This window comes from Haemaphysalis longicornis, unplaced genomic scaffold, assembly GCF_048455015.1.
Source record: "Haemaphysalis longicornis isolate Haplotype H1 unplaced genomic scaffold, Haemaphysalis longicornis Haplotype H1 scaffold_3, whole genome shotgun sequence".
NCBI lineage: Eukaryota > Metazoa > Arthropoda > Arachnida > Ixodida > Ixodidae > Haemaphysalis > Haemaphysalis longicornis.
In genome coordinates, this window is record NW_027526335.1 from 48,181,596 (window position 1) to 48,202,905 (window position 21,310).

Genomic DNA, 21,310 nt, shown 5'->3' on the forward strand with positions numbered 1-21,310 from the left:
ACCCTACACTCAAAGGCTGAAATGGACCCGTGACGCCAAGTGCATGTTAATAAGGGTGCGCGCATGGCCGAGTTGGCACTGCTTTTTGCTGCGCAAGCCCTACAAACAGGAAAAACCTTAGAGGAAAAGTAGCATACAGCGGTCAATGCTCCGTTTTGATCAAAACACGTCGTATCGCCTTACGCAATCACCATGCTGCAGGCAGTGTTAGAAAACCACAGTTAGGCCGAGTGCGCAAGCTTGCAAAGCCCACCAAACCAGCAGATGGGGTTGCTTTCTAGGACTGAGAACAACAGAAATGGCGGTCAACTCCGTTGCGCGAAACCTTCAGGAATGCCAGGCCTGGGCCTGCCTGTATGGCGCCGCTTTTTAGAGTTCTAGTTCAGCAACGCTTGTTTACGATTGTTACAGGGGCACCCACCTGTTCACCTCGCTGAGATGAACGCATCAGGTGAAAGCGGTCAGGGACCGGCTCTCGGTATTGCCTCCCGTCGTGACGCATAGAGCCTGTCTCTCTTTTGTTTACTTCGGTTTAAAAGCTGAGTAATGAGCGTCACCTTTCAGGATGAGCTTGCGCAATTCTTCGTGAAACTCTTTCTGCGGAATTATTCAGCTCGCTTGCCCGCCATTGCTGGGGAACTGCACAAGCACAGAGTCCTTTGCTTTGGGGTAAAGCCCGAGACTGCGCGACATCGTCTCCTTCAGCCCAGAACGTCATTTTGCACAACTCGGTCAAACTTAGTTCTCTGCAGCATATTTCTTCAGCGAAAATACTTACGGTCTCAACGTGTGGGCAACGTTCAAAATGAAATCTCTTAGAGCAAAATAAGATTGTTCTGAATACATGAAGTTCCGTTTTCTTAATAAGGACCACAAATGTGCCACTGCAATAAATCATTGGGCCCTTCTAATGTTTGTCTCCTAAAGCGCATACACGCTAAAATATTTTGTTTCAGAGTGACATTGCATCTGCAGCATTGGAGATAATGCGTAACACAAGTAAGGGCATCGGAGGAATTGCACGTCCTCGTGTGGGACTACAGTGAACGTCCTCAAAGAAGTAACGCTAAATTCCGAACTCAGCTAGCGCTGATACTTAACACGGTGAAGGCGGACTTGTTTGAAATGCCTGCGGGGAGAGAGAAAGATAGAGAGAGAAAGAAAGATCGAGGGAAACTTAATTGGTGACTCTGCGGTAAATGAGGGGGAGGGTGGGGGAGGCCCATAGGGCCGCCGCGACGTCCAGTGCCCGCGACGTCACCATTACCTCATCGGATATGTCGGGGCTCCCCAGGACCTGTTCCCACAGGGTGGGGAAGGGGAGAAGGGGTATGAGGTAGCTGTACACTCAAAGGAAATGGTTCTGGGTGACCAGAGCCCCACATGCAGAGCAATCAGAGAGGTGACAATGTGGGTGTGTGTTTGTACATGGACATTGTGCGGGTTTAACTACTTTCCTTAAGTGGGGGGCATCGCCACAATAATGATCGTGCTGGGGCTATCCACTTATGTATAGTGTGTGAGGTGTACGGTGCGTTCGCATGCAACAAGATATTGGCTCCGTCGCTAAAATGGTATCTGATTTGCCACCGACACTGATGACCGTAGCTGCTCTCGTGTTTCCAGCACTCGCACGCGTTGTCTCAGTTTTTGACGATGTGCTCAGCCTCTTACTTTGCGAGACTCCCGCCGCGTGCTTGACTTCGCACCTTTTTTCTTTGGCACTTCACCGAAGTCGTTCTTATTCTTGTCACGTACAAATGAGGAAAGTAGGCGCACGGGGAAGGTGTATGAACTTGTTGGTTCGAGAAAGTGTCGGCATCGTTCCGCGGTTCATCGTCTCACGTCATGAATGCATAAAACGGATGCAAATTGTACTGTCCTGAAAATGACGGGCTCTAATGAGCAAGCACTGCTAACAAGACAACGCGTATTACACAAAAACAGTGTATTTGTTAAACCTATAGTTATAAAGCGAAGATTGGGTCTCGTGGTGTTCCGCGGGGAAATTATAGCGCCTAAGTAAAAGTACTTCGTCTTTTATCATACGGGATGGCATCTTTGTAATAACTTTGCCCGCGTGTTTGTATGGCATGGAAGCTCCGCCGCCCCTCTCTCAATCAGGAACACAACCGTGTTGATTTCTATTTCCTCGTTTTAAAGTAGCAACCTTAGAATGCGCTGCACAAAGTATTCTCTTTGAGGTGTCATTAAGCAGCTGTTATTGAAGGCCGAATCACCTTGGGATTATCATTTGTGACGTTTTAATGGTGTACGGCTGGCAGAGAACATAACGAGGCGTGCGGCAGCACAGAGTCTAGGGCAGTTCAACTTCTACAAAATTTCAATCAAGCAGCGAACGGTTGCCTAGGGGTTAGGATAAGTATCCGTGGTTTCGTTAACGCTCACTGTTAGTTCTCCCTTGCTTTCAGATGGCGGCAAAGGCACTTTTCTTACTTCAAACGCCTGGGAGTACCCGGCCCGGAGCCAAGTTTGCTTTGGGGCAATATCCGGGAATACCACGAAACGGTAAGGTGGTACCTGGAGGGATTAGAAACATATTACATCCAATATATGCCGTGTTGATGTGCATACCAAGATTACACATGGAAGGCTGATTTCTGTTGCACTTGGTTGAAGAGACAAGACCCGCTGTGTTACCATTTCATTTACCAATTAGCCAGTGAGTTGTAATCGCTTTTAAGGGGGTTAGAAGAGTCGAGTGTGTAGGCCCTGTTTCGAGATGTTTCAATCGCTTTGCATGAAAATTTTCAGTAAAAAGGCTTGTTCAACTGCGCCGTTTCTCTTTATCCCCCCCCCCCCCCCTTATGACCTCCAACGTGCGAGGAATAGTTGAGAGGATTGCGAGTGGTTACCGCAACCCGCGCGCGAACAAACGATGTGTCTATGTTATTCATAGCTAGAATGACCGAAAAAATAAACGCGAGAAATTGGGATAGCATCAAATCTCCTTGCAAGCAAGCGTAATATCACTGTGGTGGCTCGGGAGTCTACCACCAACAGCCGGCTGGTAATATATTTTTTTCGGGGGCTTCTTATAAAAACTATGGCTTTAGACATCCGTGTATTAGGCAATAAACGGTTACCTCCGGCGGGCTACCTAATGAGGCCACCCGTGAATGAACCCTAAGATAGCAAGATCGCACTAAATGTCGCTTATCTAAAAAAGTTATGTGTCACACCCCGAAACCTTTATTAAATTTTGTAGTACGAATTATGCTAGATGTTCTAGCAGGGGCACAACAATAATATTTCAAATGCGCCGAGATAGAGAGCACGGGGGACTTTTTGAACTAGTGAGATCAGCCCTGCTTACTTCAGTTACAGTAAACAGGGCTAACATTAACCAATTCAGGCATGTGCTGTCAGGTTGCAATTTGAACTACAATCTTTACCCGCAGGATCACCACAAAGTTCTTGACATGTGGTTGGAAACGTACGGCGACACTTTCGGGTAAGCATCGGCTTCAGTGGGATAGTGGCCGCTGCAGTTTCTTGCTTTGCGAGAAGTTGCGCTTTTGCTTTCCGGCCACAGCGGCCGGGAGTTGGTGGTTTATGTCTTATGATAATGGAATAAAGAAAAAACACCTTCGCGCAACACTTCGCAAAACACGCTCGGTAATCGGAACTAACATTTCCGTGTCACCGTGTATAAACGCAGCCAAAGATGAAACTTCTTGTGGGACCCATTGCCAGACGCATCAGCTTTTTCCGGGTCCGGCTGCGCCGTTTTGCTTTTGTTTTTAGCCTCGTTGACCTCGAAAGCCTCGTGTCGTTAGTAGTGAGCCGGGTTAGCGCGACGAATGCCACATTGCAGTTCGTTTTAGTCGTTCGGTATCGATTCAAGTGGCCGAAATAACAGGGTTTAGTTCCTTCCGCCTCGTTCGTACCATCGTGGTGCTATTCGTTATTCATTACCTCGTTGCCGTCTTCTTAAGATCTGGAAAGTGCAGTTGCAAGGACCCGAACAAAAAAAAATTCATGCATTTTTAGTGCAGAGGGGCTAATTGTTGGCAATTAAACCTTTTGAATGCTATGACTTACCCTCTTGTAGTTTTCTTGCGCTTATAGGGTTCCAAGAAATGGTAAAAAGAGTACATAAATTTGCACTTAAGCCACAACTAAAATGGTACAGAAATTTGCAGTTTTGCAAATCTCTCTCAGTAAAAGGAACTTCTGTTAAATGGAACTGATTTTTTCGGTCCTCTGAAGTTCCGTTTATCGAGAGTTTACTCTAGTAAGGGGTGCCTAGCATAAGTATTGAGGCACCGCAACGCGGGCTGTTGTTTAAGCGTATGCGTGGATGGGGTGTCACTACGCAGTGGTAGGAAGCGCAAACTAAAACGGGGCAAGGGAAGACAGAAACGTAGGCGACCCGAATGCGATGCGTTTTGTTGTCTTCTCTTGCCCCGTGTTAGTTTGCGCTTCCCACCATGGTGATGTTTCACCAACTCGCCCAAGCTTCCGCTCTTGCGAGCATCACTAGCCTGCGAGTGCCCAAATCGATAACGTCAGGCGGAGGGGCATTGAGACGTCACAGGAAATGAGCTACTGCGCAGGCATATAAGGGAATATTAACAGAATGAATAAAACCGTATGGCGTCATATTGTAGTCTATTCATGGCTAGACTCATACGCCTGGGGCCATCAACGTCCTCATCTGCATACTTCCTATAGCCCAAACATTGTATGGCATGGAGAAGCCTCGCTATTTATTTAAAGGACAGTTTTTCACTTTTAAAAGTTTATGAAAATTCTGTGAAATTGCGTATAACAATAAATCTTGTGAGTGGTTAAGTTGCATGGTTACCGGTGAAAATCATACAATTTTCTGTTAATATGAAAATGATGGCTATGAAATAAAAACATTCTTTTCAGATCGCGCTTGTCACACTACCGTTTGTTGCGGACAGTTTGATGAAAGACGCCTCACTGTGACCCCACTCACGCGGATGACTATAAATGTAGAAATGATTGACTAATCATCTGTACAGTGGTGCAATGAACGAGAACTTCAGAGATCGCGTGTGTGCCTACAAGTACGCCCTAGTTTTATCTCATTTCACCGGCGCTACCGACACGAAATATCAACGTTCCCAAGTGACAGAGGCATCGACGCTGTTCATGCGCTATGACTACAATTCAGAAAACACTAATATAAACAGCCAGGTTATGTCTCAAACATAGACGTGTTAAAATTAGGCTTTGTTCGTAGAAGATTACAAGATATTAAAACCAGCCGAAAAAACTCGAACGCGAGAGCAGAGTAGACAGTTAGACCAGACGACTCTGCAGCCACCCTTGAGCTACCTACTCCGTTGGCGTGTTCGCTTATTTTTTAGCTTGTTTGAGTTCCTTCGTGCTTTATATACCGAAATACAAAAACAACCTCAGAACATTCCGCGTTTTAGGCCATGACCCTTGATCTTTCCCTTAAACCCCAATTTTACGATTCATATACACCAAATACTGAAATATCCCGGAGAAAAACTTTTGAGCATGTTGCGAATATGAAAACTGGAGCACTTATCACTTGTTCATGTTTGCAGCTTCTACGATGGGGACGTGCCATTTATTGTCACAAAGGACCTGGATTTCTTGGAGTATGTGTTTGTCCGCAACGCGAAAATCTTTACAGACCGTGGGGTACGTCTTAGGGGCACGTGCATACATGCTCCTAGTAAAATCGCGAAAGCATTTGAATAGTCAAGATTCATAAAATGTCTGCAGATAAAAAGAAGTAATAAATAAAACAGGGCGAGGCAGTCAGAAAGAAAATTTCTTTTCTTAAAAAAGCCCTTGCACAATGCGCTTTCAAAAGCAGCTAAAATCATACTATAAAACGGAGTAGCCCACATAACTGTAGTAGGATTTTGTTAGTTTTGAATTTTAAAAGTATGGTTATTCTTAGCAAAAGAATATACTGGATGATGTCATTGCTGTATAAACTAAGTTGTATTTCAACATTTTTGCTAATTTAATTTCGCAGCATCAAGTTGGAACGCCTAGGTGTACCACTAAGTATCTTTCTTTAATGGCAGTAATAATTATTTGATGATTGTATATCTTGGTAGCACCGCTTTTGAATGTAGTGGCGGCAAATATTAGAGGCAGTTACGAACCTTTCAGGTCACACTTTCGATGGAGCAGAATCATCCACTTCTTAGGCACGCTATTGTTTACGCTGAAGGTGCGAAATGGCGGAACATACGAAAAGCCGTTGCTCCAGGGTTCACGCCAGCCAAGTTGAAGCAGGTAAAGTACACACAGCAATAAGTTATTTGAAAACTTATTGGCATTGGCCTCCAATGTCTTGATCATAAAATGAACTGTGAAAGACTTGTCTGTGGGGTCATGTTCACGATTGAAGTCAGGTTGGTGAGGGAAGTGTCAATTCTTGCTAAAACGGATATACTGCACTTTTCAATGTTTGAACGGGCTCTCGTTTCTCATGCATGAGTTGCATCTTTTCAGGTACCGGTGTGAACAGACTACAAGATGCAATATGTAGTTTTAACGAACACCTGAATGGCCCATCACGGCCGCTCCAGCGGCTAATGTGCAGAGCAAATTACTCGAAAACTCAAGCGTGCGTCAAGTGTCTGACGCATTTCCAAGAAGGAATGTTGGGAACCAAACAATTATATTTATGCGTGATAAAGTTATGTGGCACGACAAAAGATTCGCCAGGGTTCCAGTCATAACCATAAAGAAACCTAATGAAACCCTTCAGTAGCTTTATAAAAAAAGAGCGTCTGCAGCGCTTTCCCGTTCCCAAGTCGGCCCCACGTATGTAACACAGTCGAAATAGCGATCCCACCTTAATGGCCGATGGACGTGACGGGAATGCTGCGCTATATTATGGCACGGTAGTTTTCGAGCGGATATAAAGTCGGATTCCGGATTCGAAACCTGTTCTACACTCATGGTGCACTGCACCTCATGATGGTGTCATAAGGAGAAAAAAAAACATCGCACCAATTTTGACAATCAAGGCCAAGTTTTGAATGCGGCAGGCAGACACGTACTTATTTCAGCTTTGCATTGAGAATGTCAACCCAGACTAGCTTAGCTTTTAGGTGCGGAGTACCTTAGGACCGCATAATATCCGTCCGCGTCCGTGCGCATAGCATTTAAAATCACAAAAAATCACAAAAGCAACGGCAGGATTCGTGCCTGTGTCTGGTAGACCAGACAGAGTTAGTGTCAGTCGTCTTACCCATTGGGCTGCGACCGTGAGTTAGTACCCGAGAGTCAAACGGCTTACTCCCTCGCCAGTAGCGGTGCGGAGTAGCTTAAGCTCCTCCCAGTGTCCGTCCGCGTCCATCCGTGCGGACACCACCATCAAGCAAGCGAAATTCGATTTGGGGCGTGAGTGGCAGTTTCATTTAGGGAATAATCAAGGTGCAACTCACGGCTCAAATCGATGTCTCTCGGGCGCAAGTTGGATGTCATTTCGAGTCCCCGTACTCCGCACCCTCGCCATCATCCACGGAGTGGAGATGCTTCCATTTTTCTCAAAAGCTTCAGGCCTTACCAAACATCTCTGTAGAGTTGAACCATTGTCTGCCCACTTCGCCGTCTTCAAGGGTGGTGTCCCCCTAACTTGCAGTGTTTCCTGTGGCCTGTGGGCTACATAGGCCCCCCTTTGTCCCCGGCGTTGCCGTGATTCTCCGTTTTCCGATTACATAAGCCCATACTGGCCAGTGTAATAAGATCACGGAACACAACGGGGAAGGAATAGATACCACTAATCTTACTCGTTGTGTCCTTTTCTCGTCTTGCGCTGTGCAAGGTGAACGCCTTACGAGTTGACAAAATTACCACCTTGACTAGGTATGCAATTTGTTATTTAATTTTAGGCTTCTGAGGCCGAGGTTTATTAGCTTTTTAAACCATTGCCAATTCGTACCGGTCAACCTCTCGCATTCAAAAATGACTGCAGCGCTTTGAACACCCCATAACCGACCGTTTCCATCATTTCGGCAGATTATGGTGAATTTGAAGAGTGGCACTGATGTGTTCATCGGCATTGTGTCTGAGCACGCCGATGCCGGCCAAGAGGTGGACACGTTCCAGATCTATCAGAGGCTCACCATGGATTTTGTGGGCCGGTCGGCGCTCGGGGTCGACAGGACTTTCCAGCTGGGTCCCGAGGACCCCCTCGCCTTGGCTGCCAAGAAGGTGCTTCAGGGAATTATGCGGGGACCATTCCACTTTTTCTGTCGTAAGTACGTTCCGACCAGCATGAGAGGTAGTGTGAATTGAAGCTCACGGTTGCGTAACAACAGCTGATGGTTTTGTAATCTGGCTTTAAATTTTGCTCATTTCATCGTGATGACTGATCACTCTGAAAAGTGCATGCAGCACGCAATCACAATTAGGTTCAGGAGCAATGTTGTAGCTAACCACGTTAGGGACATTTTCTTTGCGCCACGATGGCACACGCCGGCCCCCTTGATTCTTTGGAAGGCAGGAAGTGAAGCCACGGTGCCTTTATTGTTCGTTTACGCGTAACTGCACTGCTCCACGGCGCTACAGAACCGTGTAGCTTCGTAGTACCCAGTCGAATTTGTCTTCGCTCACGGCTATACAGTATGCTCGATTCACGGGTACCAGTAAAGTTGTTCATGTCGGTACTGCAAGCAACAAATAATAGGATTGATTGATTGATTGATTGATTGATTGATTGATTGATTGATTGATTGATTGATTGATTGATTGATTGATTGATTGATTGATTGATTGATTGATTGATTGATTGATTGATTGATTGATTGTAGGGTTTAACGCGCCGACGCAACGCAGGCGATGAGGCGCGCCGTAGTGGAGGGCTCCGGATTAATTTTGACCACCTGGGGATCTTTATCGTGCGGCGAAATCTCGTTCACACGGGCGTTTTTGCTTTTCGCCTCCATCAGAGAAGCGGCCGCCGCGGCCGGGAATCGAACCCGCGACCTAAATAATAGGAGTGGATACAAAGTATATATACATAAACCATATACAAGGGGGGGAATGTTTACTTCCAAATGAGCTAATATCCCCACCAGCCCACCCCACGGATCGTTCTGAGTTAGGTACAGCAAACTTTATATAAAGTAAAAATATTAGGTACACCTTACTGTGTGCCAGCTTTCTTTTGCTTGACTTTTCTCACAATGCGCGCCTTTTTTGCTTTCTTTTATACGCCACTAATGAACCGTTGAATGCGTTCTCAAGAATGCGCGGTAGACATGTTAGGGGGAGGGGTGGGGGGGGGGGGGGGCGGGCGTTGTTACATTGTATAAAAGATATTTTTTTTCTCAAGAAGAACGTAGCTTATAGGGTACATGAAGACAAAATGCAAGTTTGGTTCATTAGAAAGACGCCTCGCTAGATTAACACTGACGCCAATGTTAACGCAAATTTCTATAAGAGAATCTGCACAATGAGTAAAACAAATAGCCACGCGGCTCACTAGCTACTTGTTCGCACGGAACTGTGTAGCGATGACATATTATGGGTAGCTGTTTGTGGTTGGCTGAGACCGACAAAATCTAATACAAATTAAACAGGGATTGTAAGCTTGGAGAACTGTATTGGCGCCTACATTTAGTGCGCATTCTTTTTATAGGAGCAGCAATTGTGAGTTATTAAACAACGGAAGTTCATAACTAATGTGTAAACAAAGAAGCATCAGTTCGTACGGCGCGCAATATGCTGGCCGAAGCTACACAGCAGTCGGTTCGCCGGAGCCTTATCATCCATCATGCGGTTTCGATGCTTGCTTTGCAGCTTTTTTCTTTAGACGAATGCTGAGCTCTATGCTGCACGCCTGATTAGCCTGACGCAGGCGCTTGCCGTCTTGGGCAAGAACTGCTGAGTCCCACCTGGATTTTCTGTTTACTACACGCAATTTTCCGACCAACCAGAGGTTAACAGCTGCGCTGTAAAAACCTTTCAGGGGGAGGTGGGCGGGGGGGGGGGGGGCGATTGGATAAAACATCAATAACACATGCACGAAAGAAGGTGAATTGGCTGTCTAGATGTGGACTGGTCGTCGCGGTGGTGGTGGTGGTGGTAAAGCATTTATTACAAGTAAAAGAGGTTCGTGCTTGAAAGTGGGAGCAGCCCTCAGTCCAGGCCCCTTGCGGCGGCGGCGGTCCTGCGTACCCGGTCCACCAACTGTCGCTGGTCCTCAGGGTCCGAACTGCACCGAAAGGAATGCTACAAAGGCGTCCTCCCGCAGTACTTTACAGGCACCCGTAGCGCGGTGCCGAAGCGAGAACAACAGTGTGCCTGCGAGTAAGCAAGGTTGCGTATGAGCGCTGCGTTCGTGTCGGCAGCAGGCGCCATGGTCCCAGAGTGCGCAGCAGTAGTTTTGGCCACGAGCTCGCGTGGTCGGTAAATTTGTCTCCCCACGTACATTCCCTGAAGACAACATCGCTGGAGTTACGAAATACACGATTTTGCCGGAGAAACAAAATTCTGGCTTAAAGTGTTTAATTTCTGCGCGAAGAACGCATCGTTTGCTGTTTGACTAGAGCTGGGGAACTACAAGACAACAAATCTTTTGAATAAAACTAACTTTTATTTTGTCTCCATCATCATCATAATCACTAGGTCCACTGCGGGACGAAGGGATATCTCATGGACCTCCAACTTCTCCGGTCCCCCGCCGCTCGAGTCCATTCTTTCCCCCCAAAATTCCTTATTTCGCGCCTCCATCAGTCATTCTCATTCCCCTTCTTATAGACCCTTCTCTCGGTATCCACTCTGTAAGCCTGCTGGTTAAGCGGTTGTCATTTCGCCTATCTACGTGACCAGCGCAAGTCCACTTTTTTTTCTTTGTTTGAACTTGATATCATCAAATCTAGCTTGTTCTTTGATCCAGGAAGCCAGTTTCTTCTTCCGTAACGTTATTCCTACCATTCTTCTTACCATGGCCCGCTAAGCCCACGTAAGTTTGCTTTCAAGTTGTTTTGTAAGGCGCCAAGTTTCCGCTGCATATGTCATCACCCGAAGGACGAATTCGTTGTATATTCTGCTTTTCAGTGGTAAAAATAGCTTACTTTTCATTTTTTGGGACTGTTTGCCGAGTGCACCTCAGCCCATACCTATTGTGCCCGGATTTGTTTCTCGGGGTTGTGATCAGCACAGACGACCTGGCAGAGGTAGTTATATTTTTCTAGTTTTTCTAGCGTTCCCTTACGCATAATTAACAGCGCGCTTTCGGCATGTTTATTCATCATTAGGTTAGATTTAATCATATTCATTAGTAGCCCCATGGCCCAACCTAAGCGCGCTGAATTTAGTTTAAGCCTTTTTTCCGGGTGTTCTACAAACTCGCTTACCAAAACTATGTCGTCTGAAAACCTAGAATGCTTCAAGTCTTCTCCATTTATTCGTAATCCTGTGTTTTCCCAGTCAAGCTTCCTGGGTACCCCCTCCATACAAGCTGTAAGCACTTTTGGCGAAATGGTATTAACCCTGTGGTACGCCCTTTCAGATCGGAAATTTTTTGTCGCTTGGCTTGTGAAGGATGCTTAAGTCCAATTCGAAGGTGAAGTGTGAGAGTAATTACTATTATAATTTAGCTACTGTTAGTGCGCAGTAATTTTGCACCTGCATCATAAAAACCATTTAAAGTCCCAACCAGAACCGCAAATGTATATTATTTCCGAAACAATTTTTTTTAATATTCTGTGCATCATTTGTAAAGCCTCAACTGTATCGTCCACACGTATAAAAGACAATATCTAGATGCACCTTTCGTTTTCAACAGAGAGCACGACGAGATTCGGGGCACTAGTCAAGCCGCTTCACTGGATAAACATGCTGCTTGGCGCATACGTCGCTATCGCCATGACGGACGAGTCAAGGAAGGTCATCGAACTGAGAAGAAAAGACCCAAACGTAAATTCCTCCTTACCAGACAGGTTTTGCTGTTGCGTCGTTATTTCTCACTCATAAATGAAATCAAGCGCCAGGTTGCATGGGGTACTATTCTTAAACAGTTGATACTTGTGTGCCAATTGGTGGTGCGAAGGAAATATTGAAAAAGTAAACTGAGGGTAGTCATACTGTAACGTGACATGAATGAAGCTTGAGTGGTTCATGGAGCACCATGATTGTAAAAGTCCACTGAACGTTACGGGCTCGCAATTCCGTAGTTCGAGCTACGGAAGTGCATATTAAGTGCAGAGCACTTTATGGGCTCGCCTTGTCCTCTTAGCTCGCTAGCGGTCGATGCGACTGCCGGAATCAGGTGGGGCAGTGAGATAACGGACCCAAGTAGAGCCTACTGTCCCGGAGTCAGGGTGTCACGCTGAGGCTTCGAAAACCAAACCGTTCAAACTTCGTGAACCGCTGGCGCTTGTCATAAATTTCTCCAGTGAGACATAGTGAAAAATCAGTGAGAAATCTGTGAGACATAGCATGCTTCGCTTTAATTGGGGTTGAAATGATGCATTTTAACATTGCAGGGTAGAGGCGGTTAGAAGCCCAGGTGAGGCTCCAGTCCTGCAGTTGACAAAAAGCCTGATGATGATGTGGCTAGCTATACTGTTGCGGCAGCAACTTGTGCTGTGAAAATGTCTACAAGAAGAGGTAGATGAAATTAATGTCTCACTATTGTGAATCTTGTGCACAAAATAGCCCACACTCCTACAGCCGTCTACTTAGACTTTCTTTCATTTATAACAACATAGGGTCTCCATTTACAATGAGTTCCCAAACCGGGATGTTTGTTTTCCACCGAAAACACTTTTGTTTTTAGAGCTATTTATCCTGGATTCAGTAGCACAGAAGACAGATATTGTGCTCATTTTTAATGCTTGGGAAATTTCACGCTGTTACAGTTGCGAAAGAATGACGTGCTGCAGAGCCTGTTAGATGCCGAGTATCAAGAAGATAGCGGACCACCTAGCAATGATACCCCAGAAAGTATAAACAGGAACGGTAAGTGAATAAGTAACCTCATGTGTAAATAATTCTTGTATGATGTATAGATCACCCCAGTTACAAGCGTTGGACGTTTGTTTCATTAGACGCCCTAAATGTGCCTTTTGGTATAGCTAGAGGGAAAAGCTTTTTGTAAATCTTGAGCTGAAGTAAGCGTGATAATGTGAACGTCGGTACAGAAATATCGACATATTTTCCTGTGCTCTTTAGATTGATCGGTTCTTCTATTCACCTTCCTTTGTAGATAGTACTACCAAGGGCCGCGTGATGACTCCAGAAGAGGTGCTGGTCAGCGCTTGCACCCTTTTCGTCGCCGGGTGAGAATGCAGTCAAATCAATCAGTCCTGAGGGGCCGGAATGATTTATTATAATAGCCCTAGGAACCTTTATAATGTTACGCTTGCTACGTACGGGAAGGAACATCAAACGTACGTAACATTGTCGCTGGTCAACAATTGTACGCACGTATTTTCAGCTGAATGGAAATGAGTTCGACACATTCTCGCTGGACATTATTTTATCGCCTGAACACGAGTGCACAAGACAATGTGGTTGTTCGATTTTTTTTCGTCGGTGCCAGTATCACTGCGGTTAATTAATTGGTGTATCTAAATAGCGAGTATTTTAAGGCTAGAAGCCATATAAAGAGCCTTAGCAGAGATATTACGTCTCAGTCCACTTGCGCGCTTGCGCCGGCCCTGTGTCGACGCCTGAGGGGCAACACTTGCGTCTTCTTTTCTCGCGCCTTTAGTCCTCAATAACTGCACGCATAATAACATGGATGGTTTTTAATAATGCAAATTTTCAGAGGTTCAGATTCATGTAGAGTGAACCGCTGCTTCCGAGAGTTATTTTTGGTATCCCATTGGGCCTTGAGCAGAACATTTTTTTTCAGACAAAGCCAGCGATGTGCTGATGTTCTTTGTACAGCGACATTTTCAGCATCACATCAGTTGGTAACCTGCGTCGTTCCTCGACAAGATACGCTTTGCGGCATAGCTAAGTTTGTTGCCAAAACTCAGTATCTCTCAACGAAATATAGATATCACGAAAAAAGAAAAAGGCTGTCACACATGTTTCGTCTAAAATATCAGGAAACGAATGATATGATCGTTGACGTTTAACTGCTCCGACGACTGCATACCCGTGAGGAATTTTGATCTCATTCGGTATTGTGGATAAGAATCAATCGTAGTTTTCATGCAAACAACATGAAGCCCCCATTTATAAGGCGATATGTTATAAGCCTTCATATTGTTACGTGACGGCAGGACGCAGGAAATGAACCATGGAAGATGCGAGTGATGTATTTACACTATATACACGATGTCGGCCATGAGGGAGCCCGCACAGCTGGGTCTTCATCTTCTTCTCTGGAGATTGGACCGATAGCTCTCTTCTTCTTTCCGTGACAATATCCATCATCATCAGCCTCCAAGAGGCGACGGTGAAACCTTGAAACCTGCAGCGTATGTTTGTCTGCCAAGATAAAATTTTAGTGAGTTAGTTTTACTCAGATGCTAAATTACATTAAAAGCAATCGTGTTTTGTTTCTTGCACTCGGTTTGTCCCTCCATTGTTTGGACAGCAACCCCAGCGTGTCGGTCAATATACTAATAAATAAAGCATCGTAGAACTCTAATTCAAAGTGCAATATACATTCGTTAGTTAATACCATTTTTATCACGCTTTAACAGCTTCACAGCAGCATCTTCGCAGTGGAGATAAATGACAATACGTTTTATGCAAGGTTGAATTGTTGCTCTCATTCGAACCGGCGATCCGGTATTTTTAGGTATTCCTTCTGGTTTTATTGGTACAATAATAATTCTGGAAGTCGTCTTGGTGCTGATCTGTGTCGGGTAATCAAAATGTACCCTTTGCACTTGTCTTTGGGAACTAGGCCAATAATCGGCTTAGAGAACTGAGCTAGGCTCGACTGAGCATTGTTCGTGATGTTCGTGATGAATGTTCGTGAAGCATTGTTCGTGATGAATGTTGCATGCTGTAACATTAAAAAATAGTTCGACTAAATATGTTTCAGGTACAGAAAATTTCATATCCTATGCTACATTCTGCAGCGGAACAACGTTGCGCGCCCAAACAAAAACTGTACCTGGAGTGTAGGTGTATTTGTCTACGAAAAAGTAGACACGAAAAGTAGACACAAAATTAATAATTTATACCCGGCATGATGGGCAGCTACTTTAGAGGAAACCTACTTCCTAGGAAGCTCATTGTTTTGTGAAGCATGATTGTCTTGTCCTAATATGGAGTCAACGGAAATAATTATAGTTTTTAACATTGTTTGAAACCCGTCTTCTTTACTAACCTCCATTTAAGCGTAGTTTTGCAAATTTATGACACGTATGAAAACGTAGTTTCGCAATCACTTTTCAGGCTGCAGCAAATGTCTGATGGAAAGTGCAGGTGTATGTGCATGGGTGGGATTTGACTTTGCAGTTCTGTGTGTGTGCATTTTTTTCAGATACGACACAACTTCTAGTGCTCTTAGTTTTCTCACGTATCTGTTAGCAACACACCAGGACATCCAAGAGAAGGTTCGGGAAGAGGTTAATGAAGTCTTTTCGAGTGATGTAAGTATTCTGGCGAATTTCGCATATTATTGTCTGCTAACCATCTTATACGTAGAATGTGCCGTAAAATAACAAAGAAACAAGAAACATGAATTTCCATGCGCCTCGCTCACGTCTGGGGGATATCTGCCGACGGCATTACGACTTGTTTCTATCGGGACTCATGGTTCCTTAACAGTAATTTATTTATTTATTTATATATTTACTAACTTATTACTTACTTACTAACTATTGATTAATTTACTTATCTATTTTGATTCTTTTATATAATTAGTTATTTTCATTTATTTATTATTTATTTATACATACATACAGACATACATGCATGCATGCATGCTTGCATACATACATACATACATGCATGCAGTAGCAACCAACAGTTACAAAATACACAGGACAACATAAAACGAGATCAATTCCAAGGAACATATCACAAAATTACTTTCGGCAAACACATTTACAGCAGTGAAGTACACAAGAACATTCCGTGTATTCGCCAGTCCCAATTTACCGAAGAATTCACTGCATTGAAGGAATAAGAAAATACTGCTAGAAGTCGCCCACGCCTCCCCCCTTCCAATTTTAGGCTTCTTAGCATGCACCCTTTATAGCGGTATAATGAAGGGGAGACACCATTTTACTCGGTTGACGTTATTTTCGCTGTGCAGGGTTTTTAGGATTCTTGCTTGCGCAGCTTGTATGCATATCTTCTTGAGTCAAGGAATCTTATCGTAGTCATATCATTCGCTGTTTGACAACATTACTCAAATGAGGAGCTAACACTGAAATTACCCGTCCTAATAATACACGAGCCGGGCCATAAGCTCTCCTGGACAAACAAATCACACGTCTGGTTGCGACATGTTGGGGGATTTCACTTTGCAGGGGGACTTGGATTACGAAACGCTAACAAGGAAGCTACCTTACGTCAACCAGGTTATCAACGAAGCGCTTCGGCTGTACCCGCCCGTACTTACGTGAGTCCGATCTCAATACGTTTGGGAATGTATTCGTCATTTATGATATTGCATAGAGACCGAAAATACCACAAAGACTGGTTTCTAGGTAAACCATTGCGAAATTTAAGCTGAAAATGTATCTTGGCAAATATGATCAAAGAGTAAAATAGTGGCTTTGGTGTTAAACCATTTCGAGATGCATCCCCTAAAGATATTTCTTGAGTACTTTCCGTATATTAAAAGCTATCAACTAGTCATTCAAGAGGAATAGTTTTGCTTTTATTTAAGCCCATTGACTGATACAAGCCTTTTCTTGTTTTCCTTATCTTATCTGGGGCCACGAAGGTTCGTTACAAGGAAAGCGGTCGAGGACTTTGAGTACAACGGCTCGAAGTACAAGGCGGGTACGTGCGTCATGTCGCCGACCCTGCAGATTCACAGGGACGCCCGATATTGGAATGACCCGTTGATCTTCAACCCGGAGAGGTGAGAAGATACAAAAGGCGTTTTATCTCGAGGGAACAAACAGAAGCCAGAATAATGAGGGGGCTGCTTGACCGGTTGGCAAGAAAAAAGAATTAAAGTAAACTAATAAACTATTAAACAATTTGAGCAACCTAAAAATTAGAGGCGTTTAAAATTCACTGTTAGCATCATGATCTGAAAAAATAGTACTGGCCTTTTTAAGGCGTTACATATACTCCCCTTTCTGTCTGTCAACTGTAAAACCAACATGCAACCCCGAGAAAAATGAAATAGCGAGCAGAAATATAAGAGCTAAACTAGTCTCACTTGTTTTGGCTTCATTTAAGCCAAGTATCCACTTTAAACGTGGTGCTTTCCTTGCCTAATTTCTCTCAGGTGTCGACTGAGGCTTCGAGATATATGTGCCCCACATATTATTTGGGTCAAACTTCGAACAAAACACGTTAAGAAGCACATGTAAAAGACATCATCAATGAAGAATGACCAGCTCACAAGCAGTTTTGGTGCAGTATTATCTGCGGCGTGCACTTTTTATTGATTCCATTACAAAGTGGGCGCACACTTAGTGTGCGCTCAATTTGAAATTATGCTACTAGTACTTTTACTATTATCAGTAATTACTATTTTACTAATTGCTATTATAAGTAATACGTGTAGCGCCAATGATATTGAAGAGTATGGAGCAGTGCATTGCCATCTGTTTTGCCTAAGCTAGGATGAACACATGCTGATAATTGAATCAGGCACTTTTACACACCTAATAACCTAACATACACTGACTGGTGTCTACAGCGTTTGTTGGCTGCACGGCCCTTAAGTGGCATAAAAACATCGCAGGTTTTCACCAGAGAATGAGAAGAGCGTTCCCAAGATGGCATACCAACCTTTTGGAATGGGACCCCGCAACTGTCTCGGATCACGCATGGCGCAAATGTCTCTTGCCTACACGGTTGCACGCTTGGTTCACAGCTTCAAGCTGCAACTGGGACCTTCACACAAAGAGGTAGGTTGAAGAGCCTCCTAAAATTACTCTTGGGTGGCAAAATAAAGCAGGTAGTATCTACATTACCAAGTGATTTCAGTCGATTTTGTACGTGTTATATTTTAATGCACATTATAGCAGTCCTGTGCGGTTAGATCGGACCGCTGACCAACACCGTATACATTTTACTAGAAGGCACATTAACACCCATAGTTGGTTCAACGGGTGCGCTCGAAAACTGTTTCATAACTAATAGTGTTTTAGGCATAACAATACCTTTGTTTCATCTTCCGCGACTAAACAATACACTGAGATGAAGACGCTAACTGAACAGGAAGTCCATAAGGAAGGAAAAAAACTCAGGTTTTCACCAGAGAATTAGTACAGCGTTCCCAAGAGGGCATATCAGCCTTTTGGAATGGGCAGACGGAACCGAAAAGCGATAACGCCTGGGTTACGAGATTCCATCGCACGTTAAAGATTCCCAGGTGGTCAAAATTGTTCCGGAGCCCTCGTATACTGCGCGCGGCATACCCCAGGTGTAGCATCGGCACATTAAACTCCGAGAAGGAAATTTTGTTGCGGTTTGGGGTTCCCCATGTATAGGGGGATCTCATGCTAAGTGGAACACCGGAGCGTATGGCCGACACTTCTGCGAATGCTTGTCATGGATGTTGTGAAGCTGATGTGTCTGCATGGTCTTTTGGTTTCTGCACGCCAACATTGGCGGGCGTTCTACAGAGCATAAAAAGATGGCGTGTGTCCTCTAAAGGCTGACCCCCCTGTACACGTTCCATACGAGAACACCATACTTGTATGTGCCTTGTGATGTGGTGACTTCTTCTTTTGCATTTTTTTCTGCAGGGTTCTCTTGGAATCAGGTCACGTGCCATGGTCGCATCGCCAAGTACGGGGCCTTGGATTATTTTTCGTCGAATGTAAACAATCCTGACTGGCCAATCACAACGTACTAAGGAGGAAGCCATAGCTGCCAGTCCAGAGTTGACAAGACCTATATCTTTCGTCCCACCTATAGTTGTCAAATTTTCTCTTCATCTCAACTGGAGCGTATGCCGATGTATTTATTTTTCCTACTAATGCTGGTCTGTGATATGTTCAAATGAGCGTTTGTGGTGCCCACGAGGTGCCGTGTGAGAGCGAGATGCACTCGTAGCTTGCTGGATAACCTTTTATAAGGAGCTCAACGGGAGTTTCTACACATAGAGGCGCCGTAATTGAATTCAAGCTCGTCATGTGCGCTTGCAGTGCGCGCTGCGCTACTAGCCTATTGGCCCTATTTCCTTGTCACGGGACAGGAACGTGTTTACCAGAAAAAAAAGGTGATGTTCCCCATGGTTCTGTGATGCAAAAGACGAGGCAGGTATTTGCGGCGGAAAAAAGTTCTGCCACCCATCGCAAGGGATGCCAAATCGGTAAAGCTAAACGTTTGCATCGATAGTCATAGAGCTAACTTTGAGTGTGATTTCTGTTATCAATACTCTTGAGTCAGTAAAATGTATGTACCCAATATAAGCTCAATAAAAATTACGTACAGCTATGATTGTTCATATACATAGAGAGGAAAACCAGCATTCAAGAATTCAAATAAGGGGCATAAGCAACGAAGTTCGTACTTATTTAGTGTAAAATATTTAAATAATACAAATGAAATAAAGGGGACCAAACATGCACCCTACGTGGGAGCTGGGCCTGATAGCTATGGACATAGTGTGCAACGGTTTACCAATTCAGCGATCTTGGCGGTTATATTTTTTTGCATTCTGGGTTGTTTTCGTGCATGCGCTTGTCCTACAATTGGGTGTCGGGGCCAGCGACATTGCGACCACTCGGGGTAAAGGGGGCATTTTTTTCATTCGTGGGCCGCCACTCGAGTGTTTATGACCTGCCCAATGTAATTGACTCGATTGATTTCGATTGATTGATTGATTGATTGATTGATTGATTGATTGATTGATTGATTGATTGATTGATTGATTGATTGATTGATTGATTGATTGATTGTGGTGTTTAACGCGCCGACACACACAGGCGATGAGGTGGGCCGTAGTGTAGGGCTCGTGGATTAATTTCGACCACCTGGGGATCTTATCGTGAAGTGCAATTGACTCGATGTGCTATTTGTCATATTACGACAGCCATATTCGAAGCCCTCGCTACGCATGTATATTGTCATATTTGGGAATGAGGGGCTTGGGTATTAACAAAAGAAAACATCCAGTAGTCGTAAACTTCAAGGATATCATGCGGTGTGTGTGTGGGTGGGTGTGCGGCGCAGGGGGGGACAGGTACTTTGTATTGTTTTTGCATAAAAATACCAATTTTGTCATGTCAGGGAAGGAAGTACAGAAAAACATGCTCCCAGGTAGAAGCCCAACCCACAACCTTCGTGTAACACGTTCAATTCACGAACACCTCATTCACTACCCCTCATTGGGAGATTGTGATTTCTGACAAACGATGAAGTAATCAGAATAGGGCGATCAGTGGGTTCCAAGCTCAGATCCGCAGCAGTGTAAAAATGAAATTGTGAGATCACAGTTGTAAGGATGCGAATGGTACATAAGAGAACGTCTAGTTTATTGCGGTTTCGCTCCTTGTTTTTGAGTTGTTTTTGAGGTTTGAGTCGTTGTGAATCCAGGTTGTAATTTTAAATTATGTTGCGGGACTGTCCACCGAAATTGAGCATGTATGAATATGCAGGTTTATGTACGCGACTGTATTGTCTACGTGGAATGTGACCAGAGTTAATGTAATATAAAAGAAAAAAAAACATGGTTGAGCAAGTGTCGATGCAGGTTGCAAGGGCGCGGGCTCATCTTTTGAAAATTCATTGGGCATTTTCCAGTTTTTTCCTCCCATTAAAACATTTGAACATCTCTGGCGCAAACGTCGCAATCAGCAATTTGCCCTGGCTAATTTTTTGCCGTCTGTTGCAAATTGTACGAGCAAATTATTTAGCAAAAAACAAGTAATATTCGCCTTTTTTTCAATATTAGGAATTTATAGTTTTTTCGTTGAGACTTGCTTTTCGTAATGACATGAATAGGAGCTGTGGTGTATAAGTTCGTCCCGCCAAACTTAAACTTAAGGTTGCTAATCGTTACCTGCGCGTCTTACAGAGCTAGAGACCAAGGCAATTTGATTCTACAACCAAGAAGAAAGACTATACCCTGAAATATGATCTGTAACAAACTATCTACATTCTTTCAACTTCATTGAGCATTTCATACATAGAATACCTTCTGTAAATTCCTCCTGTATGACGCCGCTACAGATAAAAAACTCATGCACACTCACAAACA

At 44.3% G+C, this 21,310-nt stretch overlaps 1 protein-coding gene across 2 annotated transcripts in view; it reads left to right on the forward strand.

Annotated features, from left to right (window-relative positions):
- LOC144174421 (cytochrome P450 3A14-like) overlaps positions 1-19,545 on the forward strand; it is a 47,806-nt gene extending 28,261 nt beyond the window's left edge. For both annotated transcript variants that reach the window (XM_077703130.1, XM_077703129.1), the window contains exons 2-14: positions 2,433-2,529; positions 3,423-3,475; positions 5,571-5,667; positions 6,151-6,276; positions 8,011-8,248; positions 11,786-11,916; positions 12,861-12,960; positions 13,208-13,280; positions 15,452-15,560; positions 16,446-16,537; positions 16,865-17,005; positions 17,843-18,008; positions 18,852-19,545. In XM_077703130.1, coding sequence (XP_077559256.1) covers positions 2,433-2,529; positions 3,423-3,475; positions 5,571-5,667; positions 6,151-6,276; positions 8,011-8,248; positions 11,786-11,916; positions 12,861-12,960; positions 13,208-13,280; positions 15,452-15,560; positions 16,446-16,537; positions 16,865-17,005; positions 17,843-18,008; positions 18,852-18,929 — 1,501 coding nt within the window. In that variant the 3' untranslated portion in view covers positions 18,930-19,545. The remainder of the gene's footprint in view (positions 1-2,432; positions 2,530-3,422; positions 3,476-5,570; positions 5,668-6,150; positions 6,277-8,010; positions 8,249-11,785; positions 11,917-12,860; positions 12,961-13,207; positions 13,281-15,451; positions 15,561-16,445; positions 16,538-16,864; positions 17,006-17,842; positions 18,009-18,851) is intronic.
- Positions 19,546-21,310: the final 1,765 nt, after the last annotated feature.